The sequence below is a fragment of the Lithobates pipiens genome, unplaced genomic scaffold (assembly GCF_037356315.1).
Source record: "Lithobates pipiens isolate NorthernLeopardFrog02 unplaced genomic scaffold, aLitPip1_a1.2 Scaffold_18, whole genome shotgun sequence".
Taxonomy (NCBI): Eukaryota; Metazoa; Chordata; class Amphibia; order Anura; family Ranidae; genus Lithobates; species Lithobates pipiens.
Genome location: NW_027507758.1, coordinates 562,871,853 through 562,897,423, shown reverse-complemented (window position 1 = coordinate 562,897,423; position 25,571 = coordinate 562,871,853). Strand labels below are relative to the sequence as shown.

The following is a 25,571-nucleotide window of genomic DNA, read 5'->3' as shown; positions in this document are numbered from 1 at the left end:
GCTACCTGCAGATCCGGAATCAACTGCACTGGAGAAGGGGCAAACAGGAGAAGATCGAGATATGCGATCACCGAGATTCCCATGAGTCGCAGGAACGCCAGTACCTCCACCATAACTTTGGTGAAGATACGGGGGGGGGGGGGAGGGGGAGAGGATAGCCCAAAGGAAAGTGCTTTGAACTGGAGATGTAGCACCCCTACCGAGGTTTTTACTGCCAATCTGAGAAAACGCTGGTGGTTCTCTGCGATGGGAATGTGCAGGTATGCATCTTTTAAATCTATCGATGCCATGAAACCGTTCGGTGGAAGAAGTGCCTTCACCGAGTAAATTGAATCCATCCGAAACCTCCTGTAGGCGACAGACATTCAGAGGCTTCAGGTTCAGGAGGAGCCTGAACTTTCCCAAAGGCTTGCGAACCACAAAGATGTGGGAATAGAAGCCTCTGCCTGTCTCTCCTACTGGGACCCGTACCACCACCTCCTGTTCCTCCAACTCCTGTAGAGAGGAAAGAAGAGCAGAGGATTTTTCTGCACATCTTGGCAGCTCGTAACAAGGAGTTTTAGAGGGGGGGGGGCTCTGAAACTCCAATCTCTTCTTATGATCCCCAACAAAAACCGATTGGGAGGTGACCACTGTGGGAGGAAGGCCCTCAACCTTTCTCCCACCGTGACCTTGTCATTGGGACTTTTTAGGCTGTTCAGGAGGGCGAAAATCCCCCCCCCCATGCTCTTTGCTCTTCTGCCCCCAACTTTTTTTCTGCCGATCAGTTTTAGGGGTTTAACATTTTTTCTGAGGACAAGCCTTTTTAGACAGCTCTCCATACTTCCTTTTAATGGGAAAGGCCTTTTTCTTATCTGCCGTGTAATCTAACAAGGCCTCAAGACCTGGCCCAAAAAGTAAGTCCCCTGTGAAAGGAATCACGCAGAGTTTTATTTTGGATGCACTGTCCCCCTGTCATGTCTTCAGCCATAAGGCCCTCCCTGGCTGAGTTGGTCAAAGCCGTAGACCTTACGCACAGATTCAGCTGAAGCATACGCACCCCCTTAAGAAGCATGGCAAAGGAGGATAAAATAGTCTCCTTTTCCGTCCCTGCTTCTATGTGTGCTTTAATCTTGGTGAGCCAATACTCCATATTACGAGCCACTACTGTGGCTGCCATGGCAGGCTTAAGATTTCTCTGCGATGAATCCCAGGCTTTCTTCAAAAGCGAATCCATCCTTCGATCCATAGGGTCTGAAAGCACCCCCATGTCCTCAAAGGTCAGATCGGCATGTCTGGACACCTGAGGAAAAAGGCAGCATCCAGCCTGGGAGATTTGTTCCAGACAAGAGCCTCCTCTTCTGCAAAAGGAAACCTTTGTTTCAACGCACTTGAAAAGAAAGGTGTACTTCCAGGATCCCGCCATTCCTTCTTGATGGCATCGATCAAGACATCATGAACTGGGAAGACACGCTTTTTTCTGTTCCCCCAGGCCCTTGTACATCTGATCGTGGAGTGACAATGCCTTTCTTTCCTCTTGTATGCCTAAAGTGGTATGAATAGCTCCTAAGAGCTCCTCCAATTCTTCAAGGGAATGTTTGTACCGTGAGGCTCTTTTGGATTCCCCATCCAACCCCTCTCCATCCGATTCCCCCTGGGAATCTGAAGCAGCACTGTCAACCTCTTCCTCAATTTCCTCTCTGGAACCCCCTGGATTCTCCCCACTAGCAGAAAGAACATCCGTTGGGCTAGGTGGTACGCTCTGATGCGCTGGTGGAGGAGTGCCCAGGGGCTGAGGCCAAAAACGAACTGGAAACTAGAGAAGAGCATCTTGAAGGACTGGAAAGTACTAGAGAGTTCCTTCACAGATGCTGCCAGGTCTGCACTCTGCTCCGCTGCCTGCTCTCTTACCAACCCCTCAATGCACTCACTACAGAGTGCTTTGGCCCAGCAATCCCCCATTGCTCTACACAAAGGACATTTCTTCTTAGAACTATGGGGGGACCCACTAGGCGAACGAATGGGCGGACCTCCCCAGGTTCCTTGCTTCCCCAAGCGAAGCTTGGAGTGCACTGAACGGTTAGTAAGAACGCTTAGCTCCCTAGCTGACCGGACTGCCGAGTGGAGCCAGAGAGACCACTGTCTCCTCCACTCTAGGTAACATAACCTCAGTCTCCCCGACTGTTTAGCTAAGGTTCCTTGGCGGTGTCTCCCCACCAGAGGAAACACCATAACTGAGGGGACGGCGGGAGGATGTGACTTAAATTGTGAAATTGAAGGGAAGGAGCCAGGGTCTCTCTACGATGGCTGTCCTGAAAGACGGACTAGGGAAAAAGGACGTTAAAATGTTGTTTGGGTACAACTTCGCAGGAATGTGCAATTGTTAGTAAAAGCGACACAGTGCCGTATCACGGCAAATGCTCTGGTCAGGAAGGGGGTAAATCCTTCCGGGGCTGAAGTGGTTAAAGAGGCAATGCCTAAACAAGGAAGTTAATTTTTATCTGCATCAACCAATGGAAAGAAGTTCCACCTTCTGGACTAGGCTTATTAAAATTTTTATGAAGAAAAACAAGGACAGAGGGCGCACCAGCCTTGCACATTACTTTTGCAACACAGCAAATTTAGATAAAAATATATAGAAATATCCTCAAACAAGTGTTAAAATCAAACAGTATGCCAAATCCAACATTGGCCTCATCTAGCAGGGTCTGCTGACCAGTAGACTTAAGTGGGATTTAAAAGTACAAAGTGGGCTGACGTGTTTTGAGGGTGACTTCTAATCCTCAGGAGGTTGAAATCACATGGTTTCTAACCTGCAGCAATGTGAACCTGGGCTACAGGAGAGCTTCCAAAAGGAAACATTTTGCACAAGTTATCCCTTATTGCTGGTCACCATTGCACAGCAATTCCGTTGGGTCGATGTTGAGCTAGCTGAAGACCCTGGATATCTGTACTACCAGGACTTACTTTCTGGGCCCGTGGCATGAGGATTTTAAGCATCTGCCCCGGGTGCTGTGGCTCCTTTCTTTTCCTTGCCCCAGGCTGTCCGAGATCTCTTCAGCACTGCTATTCTGTCAGTGAAGCAGCTGCCAGCTCCAGTAGGGGAGGAAAGCGAGCATGTCCTGCTCTGTGCTGAAGCTCATCTGACTTCACCATCAAAAAACGTAAAGTAAACTGTGGGCGGCTGGGGATCTGCACAGACAAATGCATAGACGTGCGCTCTCTGTGGCTGCAATGAAAATCCCAAACCAATTCCCACCCCGCCTGGTCCTCAGGTGCAGCCAGTGTAATATACAGGAAAGGGGGGGGGGGGGCGGGGGACATCCAGGCATTGCCGGCACCCATAGCATCTCTCTAGACCGACTGCTGCCTCTTTAGCAGAGCGGATACAGCTGCCACTAGGCTCCTCCTCAGCATTACCCCATTTCACAAAACACCATGAGGGGGAACCTGGGAATATTTTTGTGACATTTGTACAGGTGGGGGGGGGGGGGGGGGTTGCGCTCCTGATGGCAGGGGAATACAATTGCATTCAGGTAAACAAATGTTTAGGTGTCTGCATCACCCCCTCAGCCCCCCTTTATTTACCCGAGACCTCATTCTATCCAGTGCCATGCATGTCTACAGATCTCTTCTCCCCTCACTTCCGGGTCTTGCTGGCTTTGCTGGGGCTCCAGGGGCCATTGGCTCTCAGTACTGGCAATCAAAGTTAGTGATAAGTTAGTGGGGGCGGGGCCAAGTCCTGCTGTCAATGGACGCGGAAGGACTCGGATGAGAGTATGCACGAAGGTGCCCATGGGAAGCAGCTTCCCATCGGGGCACTGGCCAGAGAGGAGAGGCCAGGAACGTTGACGGGGGACATGAAAAGATGAGGTTCCCACCCGCTCTGTGCGATTCCATTGCACAGAGTAGGCAAGTATAGACAGGTTTGTTCTAAAAATAAAAAAATGTACCTTTACAACCCCTTTAAATGCATAATCCTCTGCATTGTGCAAAAGGCTGTTTGATAGTGTATGCACAGATCCTCCCCCTCCTACAGGGTCACACTGGACAAATCCTGATAAGACAGTAGACCTGTTGCACATGCTCAGTTTGGTCTCTAGTGCTGGAGAGAATATTTCCTGTTTGAGCTCAGCTGGTCAGGTCACCCATTTGGGCATGTATACAGATCCTAAAGGACAGCCCAGTCCCTCCCTCCACCATGCTCAGTAACAAAAAAAAAAAAAAAAAAAAAAAAACACAACACATTACATCTTGATTGATGGATCTGCCTCCCATAAAACAGCACGCGAACACAGGCTGTAGTGGATTTCAGTGATCCCCATAAAAAAAAAAAATATTTCCCAATTTCTAACTTCATGAATACAGATCATGCCAAAAAATGTGTTAGGTTTTCTTTTTTTCATATTTGTGATCCTTCTTTCTCCCCCTTTGTGCCTTTCCTCTTTCTTTCCCCTGCCACCCTCATCCCACCTGGCACCCCACTGCCACCTTGCTAACACTACCCTGGCATTCTCATGTTCATCACACCTGGCATCCCACTGCTGCCTTGCCAACACCCTACCCCCTGTCATCATCATCTTCCCTATAACCCACTGCCAATTTCCAAACACCTGCATTACTAATGCAGCTTATTACAATATTGAGAGGACAAGGGTCTCTTCCCACAGATGTGTTGTGGCGAGTGATGTGGTCTATGGACCGGAGCTTATTGAAATATGGAAGACTGTTAATAAAGATGCCACTGCAGGTTTATGATTAAAGTGTTACAAAACCCACAACAGTAAAATCAGGCTATATATGCAGTAAAGCATGCTGGTTATACCCCTTAGTGTGTAAAAAGCCTATTTGATCTTGTCTTCTCTGATCATTTCCTTCAACAGGCTACAAAAAAAAAAAAAAAAAAAAAATAACCTAATATTTACAGGGGTCTATAGAGTCAGGCTGCACAGTTTGGTGTGTATTGCTAGAGTTTTTTTTTTTCTTGGGTGGGTGCATGTGATCAGCACAGGGTCAATCAGCACTGTCCACACACACACACACAGGATTAGGAGTTTGAAGTCTGATCGGACAATCGTGGGTGAAATGAAAACTCCTCCAAGCTATCAGCAGACACTGATAGAAGTCACAAGACTGCTCTGACTGTTAAATCCCTTTTCTCATCAGCTGTATTTATCAGTTTTACGAAAACGATTGCATTTCCATGCTCTGTGTACTGTAGGAGACCAGGTATAGTGAAAAAAAAAAAAAACTGCTTTTAACATGTGATATGTCTTATATGTAGCGCTGCCCCTGCAGTAGTCACTTGGGCAATTTGGATTTTCTGTTCTGTACCTAGACTCCAAGAACAACCTCAGCCCTTCTGACACACCTGGTTGAATGAAAGTTACTGCAAGCACTTAAAGTGGTTGTAAACCCTTACAACACAGTTTGACCTACAGGTAAGCCTAGATTAAGGCTTACCTGTAGGTCCAAGAAATATCTCCTAAACCTACACGGTTTTAGGAGATATTTGCCGAAAGACAGGCACCGCTGTCTATGGCGCATGCGCCATAGACAGCGGCGCGCAGGCGCACTGAGCACGCCGCGGTCAACGGCGCTATGCCGTGAGTGGCGACTCCCGTGCGCTTGCGCGGGAGTGACGTCATCGCGGCTTCACCCAATGACAGCGGCGGAGCAGCGAGACCCACCGAGAAGATGGATGCGGCGGGACTACAGGGGACAGCGGTGACTTCTCTGGCTCCTGTGTCAGGTAAGTGACACATAATGGACTACTATGCGATTCATAGTAGTCCATTATGCTTTACCTTTGCAGGGAATGAAAGAGGAAGTAAACGCATCAGGGTTTACTTCCTCTTTAAAAAACATAAGTATAGATAGTTTTAACTCCGCCTGTTAAGGGGGAAACAGACAAGACCTTTAGTGGTAAATTAACTCCTTATATTGGTATAGGTTTGAATAAATGGTTGCTTGACCATTAACAAACACACAGAAGGAAGTTACAGACACGGTCTGTGGTATAATCACTATACCGAGGTAAGATTAGAGCTCTGTACCACTAGACTGGAATTAACTCATAAAATCAGCAATAAACAGTGCATATAAGTATTACCTGCAATGTGAATAATGCTATAACTAGTCTGGAGTGTACTCTAGGAGATTGGCTAGAATATAGTGTAATGTCCCCTGAGGGTTACCTCTTAGCTTAAGCAATAGGTGAAGGTCTCGGTGTAGCAGCTTAGTCCGACTAGCGTTGGGGCCCAGTTGTACCATTGGTGCATGTGAGAATAGTCCCAGTCAAGGCCGCATGCAGCAATAAGGCTACTAAATAGCTGTATGGTCAGTTCCTAAAGGTCTGTCTCTCTAGCAACAGATAGTAAATCCCCACAGCAGCAAGTCAATTCCAGTGATATTGCAGCTCCTTATCCACCTCAGACACACACACACACACACACTTAGACCACTTTCTGCTCAGGTGACTTTGGCCATTAGCAGCCCTGAAGTCAGCCCTTTGGGTCCTGCTCAGGCCGCTGATATGCAGCAGTGATGATGCACACTGGACAGTGATGTGATCTCCCCAATCTACCTTATGGCAAACAGAAGTGGTGCCCTGCACAGCCCAAGAAAGCGTAGCTCTAGGGCTCCAACCGCCAATTTTTCTGGGAAATGCAGTTCAACTCTTGGTTACAGTAGATACTCTCCTCTGGACTACAGTTCCCACAGTGCAGTGCTGCCTTTCTCAGCAGCTCCCTCCTCTGTTATACAGTAGCAGTTAACCAGTGTTTCTCTCACTTTCCTTTTTTAGCCAAGCATCTGGTTACACATGTACAGTATGTATTAAAAAGCACAGATTTTCCTTACCATAACCTTTTGCCATTCTTTCGGATACTGGTATTGATCCACGAGCACCAAATTGATAAGAATAATTGATCAGGGCCTCTTTAATAACTGCATATCCACAAAGCGCTACCACTGGTTTAGAACCAAACCAGATGGTGAAGATGGGTCCATATTGCTTGGTCAGCTGTAAGAGAACACACATATAGAACCATTCATTCTTCTAATTTTGATTACTTCTCTTCCTTACCATTTGCTCCATCTGCAAAACAAGTAGTCTATATCAAAAGAAACCAATCCCCTCCAAATTAACCACTTAACCACTTGCTTACTGGGCACTTAAACACCCTTCCTGACCAGACCAATTTTCAGCTTTTGGTGCTCTCACACTTTGAATGACAATTACTCAGTCATGCAACACTGTACTCAAATGAATTTTGTGTCCTTTTTTCCCACAAATAGAGCTTTCTTTTGGTGGTATTTGATCACCTCTGGGGTTTTTATTTTTTGCGCTATAAATGAAAAAAGACCGAAAATGTTGAAAAAAAAAAAAACGCATATTTCTTTGTTTCTGTGATAAAATTTTGCAAATTATAATTTTTTTTCCATAAATTTTGGCCACAATTTATACTGCTACATATCTTTGGTAAAAATAACCCAAATTAGTGGATATTATTTGGTCTTTGTGAAAGTTAGAGAGTCTACAAGCTGTGGTGCGAATCGCACAAAATTGATCACACCTGATGTACTGGTGGCCTATCTCATTTCTTGCGACCCGAACAAGTCAGGAAAGTACAAATACCCCCCAAATTACCCCTTTTTTGAAAGTAGACATTCCAAGGTATTTACTAAGATGAATGGTGAGGTTTTTGATGTTGTCATCTTTTTCCCACAATTCTTTGCAAAATGAAGATTTTTTATTTTTTTTTTTTCTCACAAAATTTTCAATGTAATAGGTTATTTCTCTCACATGGCATGTGTATACCACAAATGACACCCCAAAATACGTTCTGCTACTCCTTCTGAGTATTACAATACCAAAATGTGTGAGACTTTTACACAGCCACATACAGAGGCCCAATATTGAAATAGCACCATCAGGCGTTCTAGGAGCATAAATTACACATTTCATTTCTCAACCACCTATTAAATTTTTGAAGGCCCTGGAGCACCAGAACAATGGAAATGCTCACAAAGTGACCCCATTTTGGAAAGCTAACACCCCAACGTATAATCTATGAGGCATAATGAGTCGTTTGAATGGTTCATTTTTTTTCCAGAAGTTTTGGGAAAATGTGGAAAAAAAAATGAAAAACGCATTTTTTTTTTTTTTTTTTTACACAAAGTTGTCCATTTATAAGATATTTCCAACACATAGCATGTACATAGCAAAAATGACACCCCAAAATATGTTCTACTACTCCTCCTGAGTATAACGATACCAAATGTGTGAGACTTTTACACAGCCTGACCACATACAGAGGCCCAATATTGAAATAGCACCATCAGGCGTTCTAGGAGCATAAATTACACATCTTATTTCTCAACCACCTATTACAGTTTTGAAGGCCCTGGAGCACCAGGACAATGGAAATGCCCACAAAGTGACCCCACGTGGCACTGACGACACGTGGCACTGACAGATGGCACATGGGGCTGGAGGCAGATGGGGCTGGCTATTTGCTCTGGCTAATTGCTCTGGCAAATGGGGCTGGCAGATGGCACTGCGGCTGGCAGATGGCGCTGGCAGGTGGCACTGGCAGCACTGGTGGTGGCAGGTGGCACTGGCAGGTGGCACTGGCACTGGCGGTGGCAGGTGGCACTGGCAGGTGGCACTGGCGGCACTGGGGCTGACGGATGGCACTGGCAGGTGGCACTGACGGCACTGGGGCTGACGGCATTGGGGCTGACGGCACTGGGGCTGATGGATGGCGCTGGCAGGTGGCACTGGCAGGTGGCACTGGTGCTGGCAGGTGGCGGCACTGGGGCTGACGGCAGGCACTGGCACTACTGGCAGATGGCACTGGGCTGACAGATGGCACTGGGGCTGACAGATGGCACTGGGCTGACAGATGGCACTGGCACTGGGGCTGACACTGGCACTGGGGCTGACACACAGATCGCTCTCCCTCCTCACACGCTGTCTCTGTGTGAGGAGGGAGAGACACTGCAATGGGAGATGATCTCATATGTTTACATATGAGATCATCTCCCATTGGCAGCTGCGATCGCGCTGTGAACGGCCGCTTTGATTGGCCGTTCACGGCGATCTGTATTTGCCTGTCTCCGGGAGACACGGCGAATACAATACTTCCGCGATGCGCGCCCCCGGCGGCGCGCATTACAGAAGTAAACACCAGGCCGTCCAGGGACGGCCAGGCGAAGGAACCCGCCCGCTCTAAGGCCGTCATTCGGCTATAGGGCGGGTGGAAGGAGGTTAAGGACCGAGTTCCGCTTGCCCAACATCCGAAATAGACTATCCTGGGGCTGCTACCACCGCAGACAAACTTTGTCCCCTACCCACAAACTGACCTACACTAGAAGGGAACATGTTGCCGCCAAAAACGAAGCCGGACACTGCCGCAAAACTGGCGAAATACCGGCATGCTGGAAGGGAGAATGAGGAGGAAAATGGCGACGGCTCCACCTCCTCCACTGCTTGAGGCCATTTCAGATTGTAAAAGCGCACTTATGGGCAAGATAGAGGAGGCAAAAATAGATGTTTCTCTGCTCCGCCAGGACTTACAAAAACTCCGGGAAAGAGTGACAGAAAATGGAGACCCAATGGAGGATGAGGTGCCGCCATTGCAGATAGCCCCAAAACGTTTGCAGCATCAACTCTACGCGGTGATGGCTAAGCAGGACGACATGGAAAAATCGCCTCAGAAACTGCAACTTGCGATTTGTTGGTCTCCCTGAAGGTGAGGAGGACCCAGACCCCCCCCCCCCCCCATCATTCCTGGAAAAGCTGCTCATCACTAAGTTTGGCCGAGCGGAGTTCTCCACCTCATTTATAGTGGAAAGGGCCCACAGACTAGCCTCTTCCTCAGGGAGCTCAGCCGCGGACATTTATAGCCAAAATGCTGAATTACCGCGACCGCGAGGCTGTGCTCCGCCTCACCAGGCTAAAGGGAAATATCCCATACAGGAATGGCGAAATCAGAGTTTTCCCAGACTTCTCGGCGGGGGTCCAGAAGAGGGCCCTCTTCACTGAAGCCAAAACGACAACTGAGGACTCGCAACTACTCCTACGCCGTGCTTTACCCGGCCAGACTTTGTGTGGTTGGCGAAGATAGGGCATACTTCTTTGACACCCCTCAGGCTGCACTCACATGGATGGAAAACAGAGCAGCTCCAGCCCGCGAACCCGTCTGAAGATACATCTGAGAGTCACCTGACGGCCAACATCAAGAGTGATCCCTGAACTGGTCCCCTCCAACAAATCCATGGACTCATCCCTGCTTTTCTCCTAAGGTACTGTGCCCCTTACCCCCATGACCCTCTATGCGCCAAATCCCTATGGCCATACGCAACTGCTTCGAGCCTCCTGTTTCCCTTTTGGTTACCATCCACAAACATCCCCCTCCTGGAACACCCTGCCAAGACTCACTGATGTTTGTTGTAAGGCTGAACGCAGGTCAGCCTGTATTTGTAGGAGGAGTCAGGCTGCATAAAGCCTGCCCTCCTCTGCCTCCTCCTCTCATGGACGTTGGCTCTCGTGTGGCTGACGTCACTTCCGGCGGGTCAGAGGAGGACATTCAGCTGCTCTGGCGCTCGTGGACGGGGGTGCTTTTGGCCCCCGCCGGCTCCGTTTGTGGGCATCTGTGGGGGGGGTTCACCCGCCGGCAGCTTCTGTCTGCACGGGGGAGCCTTTCTCCCGCCCGCCTCCTTCTCCGGCTGCCTCTGCTGGAGGGGAGGGGGGTTTCTGTCTCAGGTGCTGCCTGGGGGGGGGGGGGGGGGGGTTGCTGGTGGCTTCTGTCTCCGCGGGGGAGCCCTTCTCCCGCCTCCCCGCCTCCTTCTCCGGCTGCCTCTGGAGGGTGAGGGGGCGGGAGGTTTCCATCAGGTTTCCCCCGCGTGGTTGGGGGTCGTTCCGGGAACATCTCATTCTGTAGGTAAATGCAAGAAGCTTAATTACTGGGCTTGAAGCAAAAAGATCTGATAAATTGTTTCTCCTCGGGCTCTGTTACCAGATTGCTAGGGGAGGGAGGTGGCAGCTGCGGCCCTTCCCGCCTCCTTCTCCTGGGGGGTTCGACCAGGGGGGGGGGGTTTGATCGCCTGCCGACTGGAGGAGGGGGGGGGCTAGTCTGCCCCTCTCTCCCCATGTTGTTTTGGCTGCCCCGCCTCCTCCCCCTGTATTCGGGCTGCGGGGGGGGGGGGGTGTTGAGTCCCCCGCCAGCTCCACTCGTTGACCCCCTTTTCCCCTGGTTGTTCCGCGGGGGTGGTGTTCGGCCACCTGATGACTCATCCGTCTCCACGGGGGCCCGCTTCTCCTGCCCCCTGGCTGGAGGGGGGGGTTCAGGTGTTTCTGCCAGAGGGTGGGGGGGGGGGGGGGTCCTCATGCAATTTTTTCAGGTTCTCACGCATGTTCGGTTTGTCATGCTATTTTTACGGTCTCATGCAATTTATGATTTCTCACGCAATTTACAGTCTCAGGCAATTTACGGGTCATTACGCTTCACGGATACGCAATTTACGGTTCGCATGTTAATTTGGATATTGACATTCCATGTGGTCATGGTTTTCTCGTGCGGTTTATGGTTTCATGCTATTTACATTTCATGCAATTTAGTTTTCTGCCATTTGCTTTGCGCATACGTTTTGAGTTTCTAGGTTTTTTTTTCGGTTCTTATAAGGTTTTTCAGGGTAGTTATGGTTCTCAGGTTTTACATTCTCCCATGCAATTTACGTGTCTGATGCAATTACGCGTCTGTTGTATTTTACTGGTCTGATGCTATTTGTGTGTCTCAGGCAACTTTATGTTTTCATAAGTTTTCCGTGTTTCTCATATTTTTTTCCCCCATGTTTCTTACGTCTTTCCCATATTCACGGTTTCCCATGTGTCGTATGTTTCATGTTGCCCTTAGTTTGCAGAATTTCAATTAGCTGGTACTTACTTCCAGGATCTGTCACGTCTACAGGTCCATACGGGCTGAGGTTTCGTCGTCAATTGATTGTCGTCCCACAATCTTCTCGCCTGTAGTCCACACATCATATGTATACGTTCACCGTTACACCTTTTACTTATACCCACCACGGTCTGTGGGTACCTTAGCCCTGAGTGTTCATTTTTAATTTCCTGTCTTGGCGCTGCAGGTTGCTTGCGCTTACTTCTGCATTCATCAGGGTGGTGTCATCAGGTTCACATTAATGCGCTGTTGGTCCTGTCATTTTGGCACCCACGTCCTTACACTTTAGGTCCTACGTCCTTTACTTGTCAGGTACCAGGGGGTTTGTTGTGTCACGGGCAGGTTGTTGTTGGGTTGTCCGTGTTCTTCCACCGTGGGTTACCCTTCACGCCTATGGGTTAACAGACTGAGGTGATCGTTTTTAATTGGCTTGGTTGGTGGCAAGTATTCTCATTCTCTGCTTGTTCTTACACCACTCACATTTTGTTCTAACTCACGTTTCTCATGCAGTTAGTTTCTCATACGCCTTGTCCTCATGCAATTTACGTTTCTCGTGAAATTTACATTTCTCACATGCCATGTCACGTTTCTCACATGCCAGGTTTCTCTCGTGTACCCCTGGGGTTTTCTCTTCTGGTTTCATTGATTCGCGTTTCTCATGCAACCTGCATTTCCTAGGCAGGTTGTGTTTTCTAGCAGCCTCGGTTCTTATGCTGCTCGTGGTTATCAGATCACGCTACTCATGTTTCTCGTTCAGTCATGTTTCCTTCTCGCAGGTTACATTCTTGTCGCAGGTTTTCCTTGTCTGCTCACGGTTCTCTCGCTAGTTGTGTTCCTGTCCAGTTGGGTGTCATTCCTCACTATCTTTAAATTTCCTAGCTGCGTCCGGCCAGGAGTTGCGCTAGGGTATAGAACGATTGGTTAGTCAGCCTTTTGCTGCTCTGCAGCTTCTATTGGCTCAAGGGCTTTCGTGGATCCCGGGCCAGTATCTGTAGGCTCGGGTCTGGGAAGCAGGTACCAGCGTCGCACTTTCAGTTCCAGTTGTGGTAGATTGGTTTTCCATTTGGCTGACGCAGCAGCCTTGATCATTGGGTTTTGTTTTGCATACCAGGAAGGCTCATGACACTGCTTGGCAAGTTTTCTGGGCTTTCCAAGTTAGGTTTCCAGTCCTGATGGTTAACATCCAGTTCCTATTTGCTTTTCGGTTTTGTTTCAGTTTTTTTTTTTTGCCTCCTCCAGCTTGTATCGGCCCTCAGCACTTTCTGGGCATATCGAGTCAAGTCTCAGCATTTCATGTTGAATGATACGTCAGGTTGCGTTATTTTTCTGCACTTTCGTTTGAGGCTGTCCAGGGTTCCAGCGGAGTAGACTCCCTGCTGTGCTCAGCTGACTTTCCATCGTGGGTTTTATTTTCGTGATGTTTTGACGTACTCTCAGGTCTCCTTTTGCATTGGTTACCGGCTTGGGGGTCAAGGGGATGCTATAGCTGGCTTTGTGGTTCCTAAAGCCAGGGGAGTGGTGCTTCTGGCCCAGGGTCTCACTTACTGTAGCCAATCTACTGATTGGCACCCCGGCCCTTTCTGTTACATCTGCATGCCCGCAAGACCCAGCATTCGGGGGCGGCACTGTTGTCAAGTTCTTGGAGCCTGGCTAGGTGTGGTGCTTGGTTTTATTCCAAGCGTGTTAGTGTTACATTTGTCTAACACTGGGTTGGTCCTCTGCCTTTCCTAGCGCTTCCCTTTCTGCAGCCAAATACAAACCTCATTTGCAGCCACCCCAGGTTAGAGGTTATTCACTGTGTAATCTGGTTGTTAAGCTTTCATCCACTATGTTATTTTTTGCCCCCTTTTAGGCATACTGACCGCGTGACCCTGGCACACTTCAGGTCTTTGTTGCTCTTTGTTCCTTTCCTTACTATCCACAGAGTGACTCAGAGTACAAGTTGTAAGGCTGACAGCAGGTCAGCCCTTATTTGTAGGAGGAGTCAGGCTGCAGAAAGCCTGCCCTCCTCTGTCTCCTCCTCGCGTGTCCCACCCACCCATTCCCTTTTATTTTCATTCATTACATATCATACTTGGGTATGCCCCCCTTTTTGGCATACTGACCGCGTGACCCTGGCACACTTCAGGTCTTTGTCCTTTGTTGCTCTTTGTTCCTTGCCTTACTATCCACAGAGTGACTGCGAGTACAAATACTGGACTACAGCCCTGTTCTTTATTTGCCATGGCAAGTTGATGTCCACCATGACCCCCGGGACAGGTAACCGACTGCTTCCAACCAGTCATGCCCTCTATGGAAGGTATCCTGAACACCCGAACCCGGGAGTCTCACTCCCCATGCTAATGCTGGTTTCACAGCAAATAATCGCCTCCTTAGTTATATGGCTCTTAGGAAGCCTAGTTTTACTATGCATTGATTGCAGTGTTTATTTCAATGCACAAGCTCTGTTTCCCTGGTCTATCCGATCTCGCTGTGCTAGGGCTGCCTTAGGCTTGCAGTGGCACCAAGTTGGCCAGTCCTGAGTGTTAAGTAAAGTGTTTTTTACTTCTTATTTCACAGTGATATATGCACGCTCACAACTGAAGAGTAACGATGACAGTATGCTGTATTGGGTACATGTTTTTCTTGGATGTCCGTTGCTGACATGCTACATTAGGCCACATGACTTGCAGTGTACCTGCTTTTCTGGGGCCGCCATGGGTCGCCCCCCATTACTAGGGTGGCCCGTAGCAGCCACATACGAGGTATGATATATTAAAAGGTTAATACGTACAGTTGCCTGCTATGACTAGTGTGAAAGGTATTACATGGAATGTAAAGGGAATCAGAGCCAAACCCAAGCGCAATGCAGTGCTGTCCCAACTTAAAGCGCAGAAGGCTGATATTATGGGTTTTAGTGGAAAGCCAACTTATGCTCACACTTAAAAAAAACATGGGTGGGCTGGGTATACCAGGCTCCGCATACTAACAACTCCAAAGCAGTTGCCATATTAGTGGCCAAACAGACGTACTTTACCCTACTGCTGCTCAAATCTGACCCACAAGGCAGGTATTTATTCTTGCATGCTATAGTATATGGCCTGGAGATATTGAATATGGCAATATACATTCCCCCACCCTTTCAATTCGCAGTGTTAAACAAGGGGTTGGCGTTTATGGCCCAATTTCCCACAGTCCCTAATATATGGTTAGATGACTTCCAAAAGATCATCAATAGAGGCCTTGACAAACTCACAACAAACCCCTCAGACACCTCTACCCAACCACTAACTAGATTTAGCCGATTTCTCAGTGCAATAGCTCTGGTGGACACCTGGAGACACCAATACCCACTGGAAAAAGAGGTTCTCCTGTTTCTCCACTACCCACAACACAATGTCGCGTATAGACCTCATACTGATCTCCCAGACTCTCCTTCCTAATCTAGGTAATATCGGCTTTAACCCCTGTGTCATATCGGACCATGCCCGATATTGGATTGAACTCCAGATTAACACCCCGCACATGTCCTACTCCTGGAAACTTAACCCATTTAGGTTGAAGGTAGTCCCAGATTTAGACACAGCTGGCAGCGAGTGCGAATTTTACTTTCAGAACAACAAAGACACCGCACCGGTAGAAGTGATCTGGGATTCCTTCAAGTCTTGTGCCCGTATGTACTTATCTGAACACATTTCTAGATATCGTAAAAACTCCTCACAAGTGATCAAACAGGCAGAACAGGTATTGGAAAATGTGGAAAAGGAATTCATCAACAACCCATCCCCAGTAACAGCAGACCAGTTAAAAATGCAATCTATATATTTTGAGCAGGCTGAAAGGAAAATATTTTATAACTCACAGAGATTGTATGAGTGCGGACAGAGGTCTGGACGCCTGCTAGCCTATTTGGCCCACACTGACCACAAACCTCCAACAGTGGTCACTCTTCGAGCCTCGGATGGGTTTCTACTAACTGACCCTGAAGAGGTTGCTCAGGAGTTCAGAACCTGCTTCCCAAACTTGTACTCCTCTACTGCCAATGACCATGGGGGAAGAGATAACTGCACTCCTCAATAACACAGATCTACCCACACTCACGCAGTCCCAAGTTGAGATGTTGGAAGCACCCATCACCAAGGAAGAAATAGTGAAAGCAATGTCCTTACTTAACCCATCCAAAGCGCCCGACTCAGATGGTCTCCCTCTTGAATTTTACACCGCCTACACTGAGATTCTAGCCCCCAAGCTCCACAAGCTTTTTACCCATCTATTCAAATCTGGATCCTTACCACCCTCCATGTGTGAAGCTCATATTGTGCTCATCCCCAAACCTGGTAAAAACCTAGAACTCCCCGAAACATACCACCCAATATCCCTACTTCAACGCGATATTAAGGTCCTGGCGCTACGCTTAAATAAAGTGATCCTCACTCCAATTCACCCGGATCAAAACGGGAATTATTCCCGCCAAGAACACAGCCTACAATCTGTGGAGGCTTCACATGAACATGCAGGCCAGACATGAACAAGTAGGATCCAGAGTGGTTGTGTCTAAAAGCCGCAAAGAGACTACTTATGGTCATGTCTGGCTAGATTCGGACCCCACTTTATTAGATGGATCCGCCTCCTGTATCAGAACCCCAGCGCCAGGATCTTGGTCAATGGACAGAAATCTGAACCCTTCCCTCTGGCCAGGGGCACACGCCAGGGATGCCTCTTATCTCCCCTCGTGTACACTCTTGCGTCTGCTCTTAGAACGCACCCAGATATTCAGGGCCTACAGTGTGGGAACTTGGAGGAAAGAATTAGCTTATACGCGGAAAACATGCTGCTGTTCCTAGCAGATTCAGGACCTTCCCTCAGCGTAGCCCTAGAAACCATCCAAACTTATGGCTATTATTCCGGACTACAGATCAATTGGGACAAATCCCAAATTTTACCTATAGATATAGATGTCCCCTCAGCTCACCAGGCCTCTTCCCCACTCCTTAGAGTAAGCTCCATGAAATACCTTGGAATTTTGTTTTGTTTCATTAATCTAGTTATTTCGTAAAATTCGGTTGACTCTCTTTCAATTTGCATTCGGGATTCATATTCGGAATTCGCTTTAATGTCTTTTCCGAATTTACCAATCTTTTTTCTATTTTAAACTTTTGAATCTATAAACTTGGGGGGGGGGGGGGGGGGGGGGAAATCGGCCAAATCAAAAAAAAAAAAAAAAAAAAAATTTTGATTTTTTTTTTTATTCAAAATGTGGCAAAGTGAACAAAAAAGAAAAATCTTCATCAAATGATTAATTACTCTTTAAATCACCCTTGACTTAACTAAAATGGTATTAATTCAAAATGGTAATCCAATTACACACACACACAGTCTTTGATTTCAGCAATATATGTGTAAAGTTAGACTTCGTCTGAAGTTTGATGTGAAATAATTTTCAAAATTTCAGTTAGAATTTCCAAAATGCAGACAAATTTCATTTCCATATTTGGGAGCATTTGGCAAAGTTAGTTTATAGTGTAATTCGGGCATGTCCAAAGAAAGAAAAATTTGTGCAAATATTAATTTGGAATAAAACGAACATGTCTAGACTTGACTGTTGCCAGCATTTCTGTCTGCATAGAGGAAAGAAATGTCTTCATTAAGGCTGAAGATAGATCGATAGAAGGGATTTGAATGGGATCTTGGAAGCTTATCCCTGCAGTACCCACATGTTTTTTTTTTTAGAGGAGCTAGGCCCTGCTGCAGCAGAAGAAGTTTATCAGGGGACTCCTGGGCTCCGTTGGGGGATTCTGTAAGACAGAGGTAGAACATACCAGTAACTCACTCTTGCTGCCCCCTAACTGCGAGCCTATACTGAAATGGGGGAGTGCAAGGTGATCAGGGGGAATCCAACCAGTTCTGGAGACCCCTCTGGGGATGGCTCCGAGCAAATAGGAGAGCAGCTGGCGGTGCGGCATCTTGCACAATGGCGATAGCCCACACTCCCCTGCGGCCAGAGCACTTGGTGCAGCCTTTTAAGTGATCTGTGAGAGAAAAAGCCTGCAGGTTAGTTCAGCCCTCCCCGGCTTCCCTAAGCCTGCTTCAACAGGGAACCATCCCCAGTCATCTGGTCACAAACAAACGTTTCGCCAAAGGGAGAAAGGCAATCAATACCTTGGGAACAAGGGGAAGGGGGGGGACCTTTAACAAGCGGTCAATTGATTGGGTTTCCTGTAGGGAGGAGGCCTCATCTCTCAGGTGTGCAATCCTGGAAGGCAATAGGAGAAATATCTTTCTTCTATAAAAACTTACCCTTGGTACCTACACTTTTCAAACTCCTTGAAAATCCAATTTCTGTCTTAGATGTGAAGTTAGCCATTAAATCTCTTAAAACACAAAATAAAATCAGGTCCCAACTGGCTTTTGACCCTTTATAATAAAATAAATAAAAGTACTGACATTTTAGCTTCTCATGTATGAGTTTAATATAATGCCTTGTTAAATGCAGAAGTCATGAAATCCGATACTCTTCTTGCCTCTATATGTATGTTACCTAAACCAAATTGCGATCCTACATCATTGTCCAATTCCCACCCAATCTCATTACTTAATTATGATGCTAGCATGTCTTAACACTGATATCAATAAAATTCATAGGTAGGGGGCGGAGCTATGACGTAGGAGACAGGCGTCCGTCCGGACCTCCTGAGGGCCTTGCTCTGTCTCCCTCCTCCTCCATGCTCCTCCGTACATCCGCGGCTGGGCTGCGGGCCATCTAGAGCAGCTCGCCGTGGCTCTGCGCCGCTGCACTTACCTGCAACGATCCGGGCTGACCCCCTCCGACCAACGCAGCTGCAACGTAGGACAGCGGGCTTTTTTATCCCAGTCTCAGCATCCGCCTCGGAAAACAGCGGCAGATCACCGCGGAACGCTGCTACACGCCAGGTCGAGACCCGGGCTGCATCCCCCTCTCAGAAAGCAAAGATCCCTGCCTGAGCTCACCAGTCCACAGTGAGAGGCTGGTTGTCCCAGTGAGCTACGCAAGCGGGAAGACAAGCTGTTTGATGGGGTGCAGGGGATGTTCTTGGCAGATCGGATGGGGGCACGGATAGTATGCTGGATAAAGGGATATATCCCCTGTAAGTAAGCTGGATCCCAACCCACCTCTTCCTCTTCTATAAAACGATCAAACTGATTTGAAGGAAGTTCCCTTAAGGACAATATCCCTTTTTGAAAACACTGCTAGAATTGATGTTGTACTCTATGCTATCAGAGGAGAATAAAAGGGAATAAAGGAAAAGAAAAAGGAACTGTTATCTGAAGGGTGCACCATCTGCTCCCTGTCCCCCTGACTATAAGGGTCAGTTTCATCTACATGTATATAGCTAATAATAGCTGCAGGAGGAAACCGGCCATGTCTAAATAGCGGAGGCAGGAGGAACATATATATTGTTGTAAGGGCCCAGGCTATTGGCTGTGACTGCTTGACTGCTAGACCTGAACTTTACTGATATCTGGAGATTGCTGGGGAACACCTTTAACGGCCTAAAGAGTGCTCATATTTGCTATACCTTACAGATGTTATTAATTATCAGCTGACCAACATAGAAGGGTGGCTGCAGGGCAACAAATAACATTTTCTTACTATTTGCACTCTCTTAATTAATATGATATGAATTATCTGTTGTATGGTTATTTGGAAGCGAATAACGCCTGAGGAATCAAGACAAGAGGACTTATTTGTTAGCGAATAATAAATTTCTCTCTCCCCCTTATCTACCCCCCCCCCCTTTTTTTTTTTTTTTTTTTGAGATATTGGAGTTAATGTAATGCAATTGGTCGGTATTGATTCCCTTTAAATTAACCGCAATAACATTGTGATTGTTGTTTTAGGGGTAGACGGTCTTACGACGGGGGTATTATAAAGATCTATAGTGATTTCTGAGTAGGAGGAAGGGAGATTTATTTGGCGAGGATGAGAGGGAAAGCAGGTAAAACAAATAAGCCATTGACCCCTGCTGTAAGCCCAGTTGGAATTCAAAGGTATATGGCTGCGAACACCAGTATAAGGGTAGAGGATGAGGTTGATAGCCCTAGGATAGAGAAACCACCCCGCTCAGGTCCAAGTAGACAGAAGGGGGAGGAGAGTAGGGGGGCAAAAAATTTAGCTACCAAGTCAACCGAGGCAAAAAAAAAAAAATAGTGCAAACCTACAAAACAGTGATTTAAGCCAGAAGGAACTCCAAGGAAAGGAGGGGTTAGTACCTCTGGAGGCAGGAGGGGTGGGTTCGGATACACAAGGGGAAACCCCCCAGCCCCCACAAATTAGGGAGATGCTCTCGGAAATGTTCACGAGAATGGAGGTCTCTCTAAGGGCAGATATAGCAGCTATAAGGGGGATATTGGCCTGGTCTTGGGGAGAGTGGAGGAGTTGGAAAATAGAGTAGAGTCCTACGAGCACAGAATAGATGAAATACTGGAGCAAGTAACAGCTCTCCGTAGGGGAAACAGAATAATTAGATATAAATTAGAAGACCAGGAAAATAGAAGCAGAAAGAAGAACCTACGAATAAAAGGCCTCCCTGAGTCATATAGCGGATCTGCCCTTACAGAGATAGTCCAACATATTTTTTACCCCTTAGATAGGGAAGTTTCAACTCCACTGAAGCTAGATAAAATACACAGGATGACACGATCTTTCGGAGTCAGATCAGAAGCTCCACGAGACGTCATAGTGAGATTTCACCATGTAACAGAGAGGATGCAGGTAATGAGAAAAGTTAGAACACAGCCAGGGGCGAGCTACGGGGATGTGGAACTGCAGATCTACTCCGATCTATCAGGAGAAACGTTGGGCAGAAGGAGACGATTGAAACCGCTAACGGAACTCTTGAGAGCAGCCGATATCCCATACCAATGGGGATTTCCGGCATGTCTCATAGGGAAGAAAGAGGGACGAACTGCTGTTCTACGTTTCCCGGAAGATCTCCAAGAATTTTGTGAGCGGTTAGGAATTCAACCCGCCCCACAGATAGAATGGGATAGTGAAGAAGAGCTAGGGGATGGGGGCAGCAGGACTCAAAGGAGTATGAGGCAGAAAGGCCCGAGCCCCTGGAGACGAAAGAATCCAATTATTTGAAGCAAAGATGACTAGAAGGATGTTTCGGGAGGGGGGGGGTGTGGGGGAGGGGGCTGGAGGGAGGTTTGGATGGACACAAGGGGTGAACCCCAGGGATACTATGGGGGAGAGGAGACCACAAATAATGGCCTGCCAGACCCATAGGCTTAACAGGAAAGGGGGAGTCCTACCCAGTCTTACGAGATGTTCTGTTATAGGACAAGGGGGAAGGGGGGAGGGGGGAGGGGGGGAGGGAGGGGTTTTTTTCTTTTTTTTTTTCTTTGGGTTCTCACTCGGTCCTCCCACAGGGTTAGCAAGGGTAGTTTCTACCGGGTTCACTAGACGCCCCAAAAACGGTGGGGAGAATGGTCATTGAAAAAGAGATATGGTGATAGTCAATGTTATCACCTATAATGTAAGGGGCTTAAACACAAAAAGGAAAAGATACAGGGTAAATGACGAGTTATACCATATGGAAGCAAACATTGTTGGTCTCCAAGAGACGCATATAACATGCACCTCAAGGATTAGACTGAATTCGGTTAATTTTCCGGTATGGATTTATGGGGATTCCCCATCCTCATATTCTAGAGGGGTTGCTATAGGCTTTAGCAAAACAACAAGGTTTAATTTAGAGGACCGACTAGTGGACCCGGAGGGACGATACTTGTGTTTAAAAGGAATGCTGTTTAATCTTAAATGTACAATTGTCAATATTTATGCCCCAAATGAAAATGCTGGTACATTCTTGAAAAAAGTATTGAACAAAATAGAAGATTTTAAAGAGGGGAAATTAATCCTGGCTGGGGATTTCAACTGGAGTATGAACCCTAAAATGGATACCACAGCAGGGGGTTCTAGGACATCTGAATATAAGCAGAGAATGTTTTTAAGGGCCCTAGCTGCATTCCAGCTACAGGATACCTGGAGAGTATTGCACCCAAAGGGCAGGGATTATACATGCTTCTCCTCGGTCCACGGTTCCTACTCTCGCATAGATTATATATTTTTTGGAACACTCATTTTTGACGACCCTTAAGAAAGCGGAAATAAAAATAAGAACAGTGTCTGATCATGCGCCAGTTAAGATTCAGTTGGAGGTAGGGGAGGACCAGGGACCGAGGATGAACTGGAGATTGAATGAATCACTGTTACAGGACAAGGACTCTGTAAGTAAGATTGAGAGAGAATTGGAACAATTTTTTAGATTAAATGACACACCAGGAATCTCCAGCCCTATATTATGGGAAACGCACAAAGCAGTTATAAGAGGAATATTAATAGGGATTGGAGCGGGGAAAAAGCGTGAGAGAGAGAGGAGGAAAACCCTACTGTACGAAGAAATCCAGAAACTGGAATTGAGTAGTAGACCAAGGGGACTTCAAGATACTCAGGACTTAGTAATAAAAAAAAGAGAACTAGAAGATTGCCTAGAGCAGGACAGGGAGGCCGCTTACCACATCCTGGGAACAGAGAAATATCAATGGGGAAATAAATCAGGCAAATGGCTGGCCAGGAGGGTGAAGGGAAAAAAAAGTAAAACCTTTATCCCAAAAGTGAGAAATGATAGTGGGGATATACAAAATATGCCTGAGGACATAGTGAACACGTTCTATACATTCTATAGGGCCCTTTATAATATTCAACAACAAGACAACATAGGGAATAGCGGAAGGGAAAACATAAAAGATTACTTGAAAGGGATAGACATCCCCAGGGCTAAACACATAGAAATGGAAGCATTAGAAGCCCCAATATCAAAGGCGGAAATTGAGTGGGCGATTAAAAATACAGCCAAGGGAGGTTGCCCGGGACCAGACGGCTTCCCGATCTTATACTATAAGCAATTTCAAAAACAGCTGGTCCCAAAATTATGCGACTATTTTAATGCAGTGGGGAGAGATGGAAAATTTTGAGATGAGACATTACTGGCACATGTGGTCCTGATACTGAAAGAGGCAAAGGATCCGCTCGCGGTGGAAAGTTATAGACCAATTTCCTTGCTAAATTCAGATATTAAACTTTTTGCAAAAATCATATCTGAACGATTAAGACCTCATGTGCCAGAGTGGATACAGCAGGACCAGGTTGGATTTATTCAAGGGAGAGAAGGGCGAGACAACGTATTAAAGACCATTATGTTAAGCCAGGAAACCATAAGGCAGGGCACCCCCACAATACTCATGTCTATAGATGCTGAAAAGGCATTTGACAGGGTTAGCTGGGGGTTCCTATTTGAAGTGTTGGAACGATATGGAATAGGGGAGAGGATGAGAGGCTGGATAGAAGCGTTGTACACTCAACCTAAAGCGAAAATTAGAATAAACGGGGCCCTGTCCTGTCCCCTGGAATTGTGCAATGGGACAAGACAGGGCTGCCCGCTTTCCCCACTTATTCATATTGTCATTAGAACCCCTCCTGTCGGCAATTAGGAAGAATCAAAACATCCATGGAATACGAGTTGAAGGGAGGGAATACAAGGCCGCTGCTTTTGCAGATCTCCTGCTTTATATCTCTAGCCCTGAAACCTCCATACCGGCGATTACGGAAGAACTGTTAAAATTTGGGGAAGTCTCAAATTTTAAGGTTAATGCAACCAAATCTGAAATCTTAAACTTAAATATACCAGCAGAAGAGCAGAGAATTCTCCAAGCTAAATTCCCTTTTAGGTGGTGTAGGAGGGAGCTAGTCTATTTGGGAATAAGGCTGACGGCAGCGTTGGGCGATCTGTTCGAGGTCAATTATATCCCCTTATTAAATAAAATTAAACAGCATTTGGATAAGATCCAATATAAAGCGCTATCATGGATAGGGAGAATAAACGTAGTTAAAATGTTTATTCTACCAATGTTTATATACACATGTCAAATGGTCCCCATACTGTTACCACAGGGCTATTTAAATAAATTAAGAACTATGATTAAAAGATTCATATGGAGAAAAAAAGCGGCGAGGGTGGCTCTTAATATCCTGACAAGAAGCAAAGATAGAGGAGGGTTAGCAATGTCCGATTTTAAAAGATACTATGAGGCTATAGCAATTTCTCGAATCACAGATTGGATACACAATAAAAAGGGAAAGGATTGGGTGGAACTAGAAATAAAGTTGAGTAGAAGGGAATTAGGGGGGATAATATGGATACCTGCAAAATATAGAGAATTAGGGAATAGCACAAATTTACTGACAAAAGGTTTATTTCGAATTTGGGACACAATAAATAAGAGACATAACTGGGAACACAACTCACCACTAATCCCACTATTGGACACTAAATTTTTTTTACCAGGTCAAGAGGAACATATATATTATAGTAGCTGGGCTAAAAAAGACAATATTAAGCTACAGGATGTTATGGAAGGGAATAGGTTGTGCACATATGAGGAAATTATAGGGAAGTGGGGACACAAGCCACTAGACAAATGGAGATATTCACAGTTGCACTATTTTACTCAGTCTTTAACACAACCACTACGGGGTAAGGAGCACCTAAGACCACTAGAGAAGTTGGTAGAGAACTGTCATTGCCTGGTAAAAAGGATCTCAAAAATATATGAAATCCTAACAGATGTAGGTGAGCAAAAGTACCCCCCATATTTGGAGAAGTGGGAAAGGGAAATTGGATCTTTAGATAACAACCTCCATAGAAATAGGATCATTAGACGGACCTACTCGGTAGCTAAAGACTTACAAACCAGAGAGATGTCATATAAACTTTTAACAAGGTGGTATATAACCCCACAGCAAGGAAATAAAATTAGGAGTGAGACCCCCTCAATGTGTTGGAGAGGCTGTCCAGTGGTGGGTACTTTTGCTCATTTATGGTGGGAGTGCCCCAAGATCCAGCTTTTCTGGGAGAAAATCATAAAAGCGATTTTTGAAATAACAGGAGAAGGGATTAGGAGTGACCCCTGGGTATGTCTATTTCACGACCCGGAAAAAGGAGAGAGAGAGAGAGTATGCGCAGTCTCTGGTCCCTGGCTTATTGAACTCTGCTAAGGCTCTGATCCCGAGAAGGTGGAGGAATCCCGACCCTCCATCCATGAAAGAGTGGGTAGAAAGATTAGAAAGTATACGAAAGATTGAAGAGACAATGTTTAAATTGGATAATTTGGAAGAGAGATATCAGAATAAATGGCGACCCTGGATACAATTTCGAAAATCTGAAAGCTATTTGAACCTGCTTGAATGTTAGGAAAACTCTCTGGGTAAGGACCGAGTGAGGGGGGGAGGGGGGCGGGTGAGGTACAAGGATGAGTATTTGCAAAGAAATGTTGATGTTTTGATTATTATGCTGAATAGTTTATATTTGTAAAGTTTGAAAAATTTGGAAAATAAAGAATAAATACAAAAAAAAAAAATTCATAGGTAAAGCTCAAGTTGGTTTCACGCCCAGGAGACAAGCAAGCAATAATAAACAAAGAATCTTACAAATCATTCATAGCACCAAAACTATATAAATCCCCGCTTTCGTGGAACTGTGAGAGGATCCGCCCCCTTTTGGACACAGGTTTTTGAATGTTATAATCTCTTAGCTGATATTCCGGCTC

At 46.5% G+C, this 25,571-nt stretch overlaps 1 protein-coding gene across 1 annotated transcript in view; it reads right to left on the bottom strand.

Annotated features, from left to right (window-relative positions):
* The window catches only part of LOC143988993 (cytochrome P450 2A4-like), a 126,758-nt gene that overhangs the window by 78,442 nt on the left and 22,745 nt on the right, over positions 1-25,571 (bottom strand). Inside the window, exon 3 of the mRNA XM_077488976.1 lies at positions 6,841-7,003. Within this exon, the coding sequence (XP_077345102.1) occupies positions 6,841-7,003 (163 nt within the window). The remainder of the gene's footprint in view (positions 1-6,840; positions 7,004-25,571) is intronic.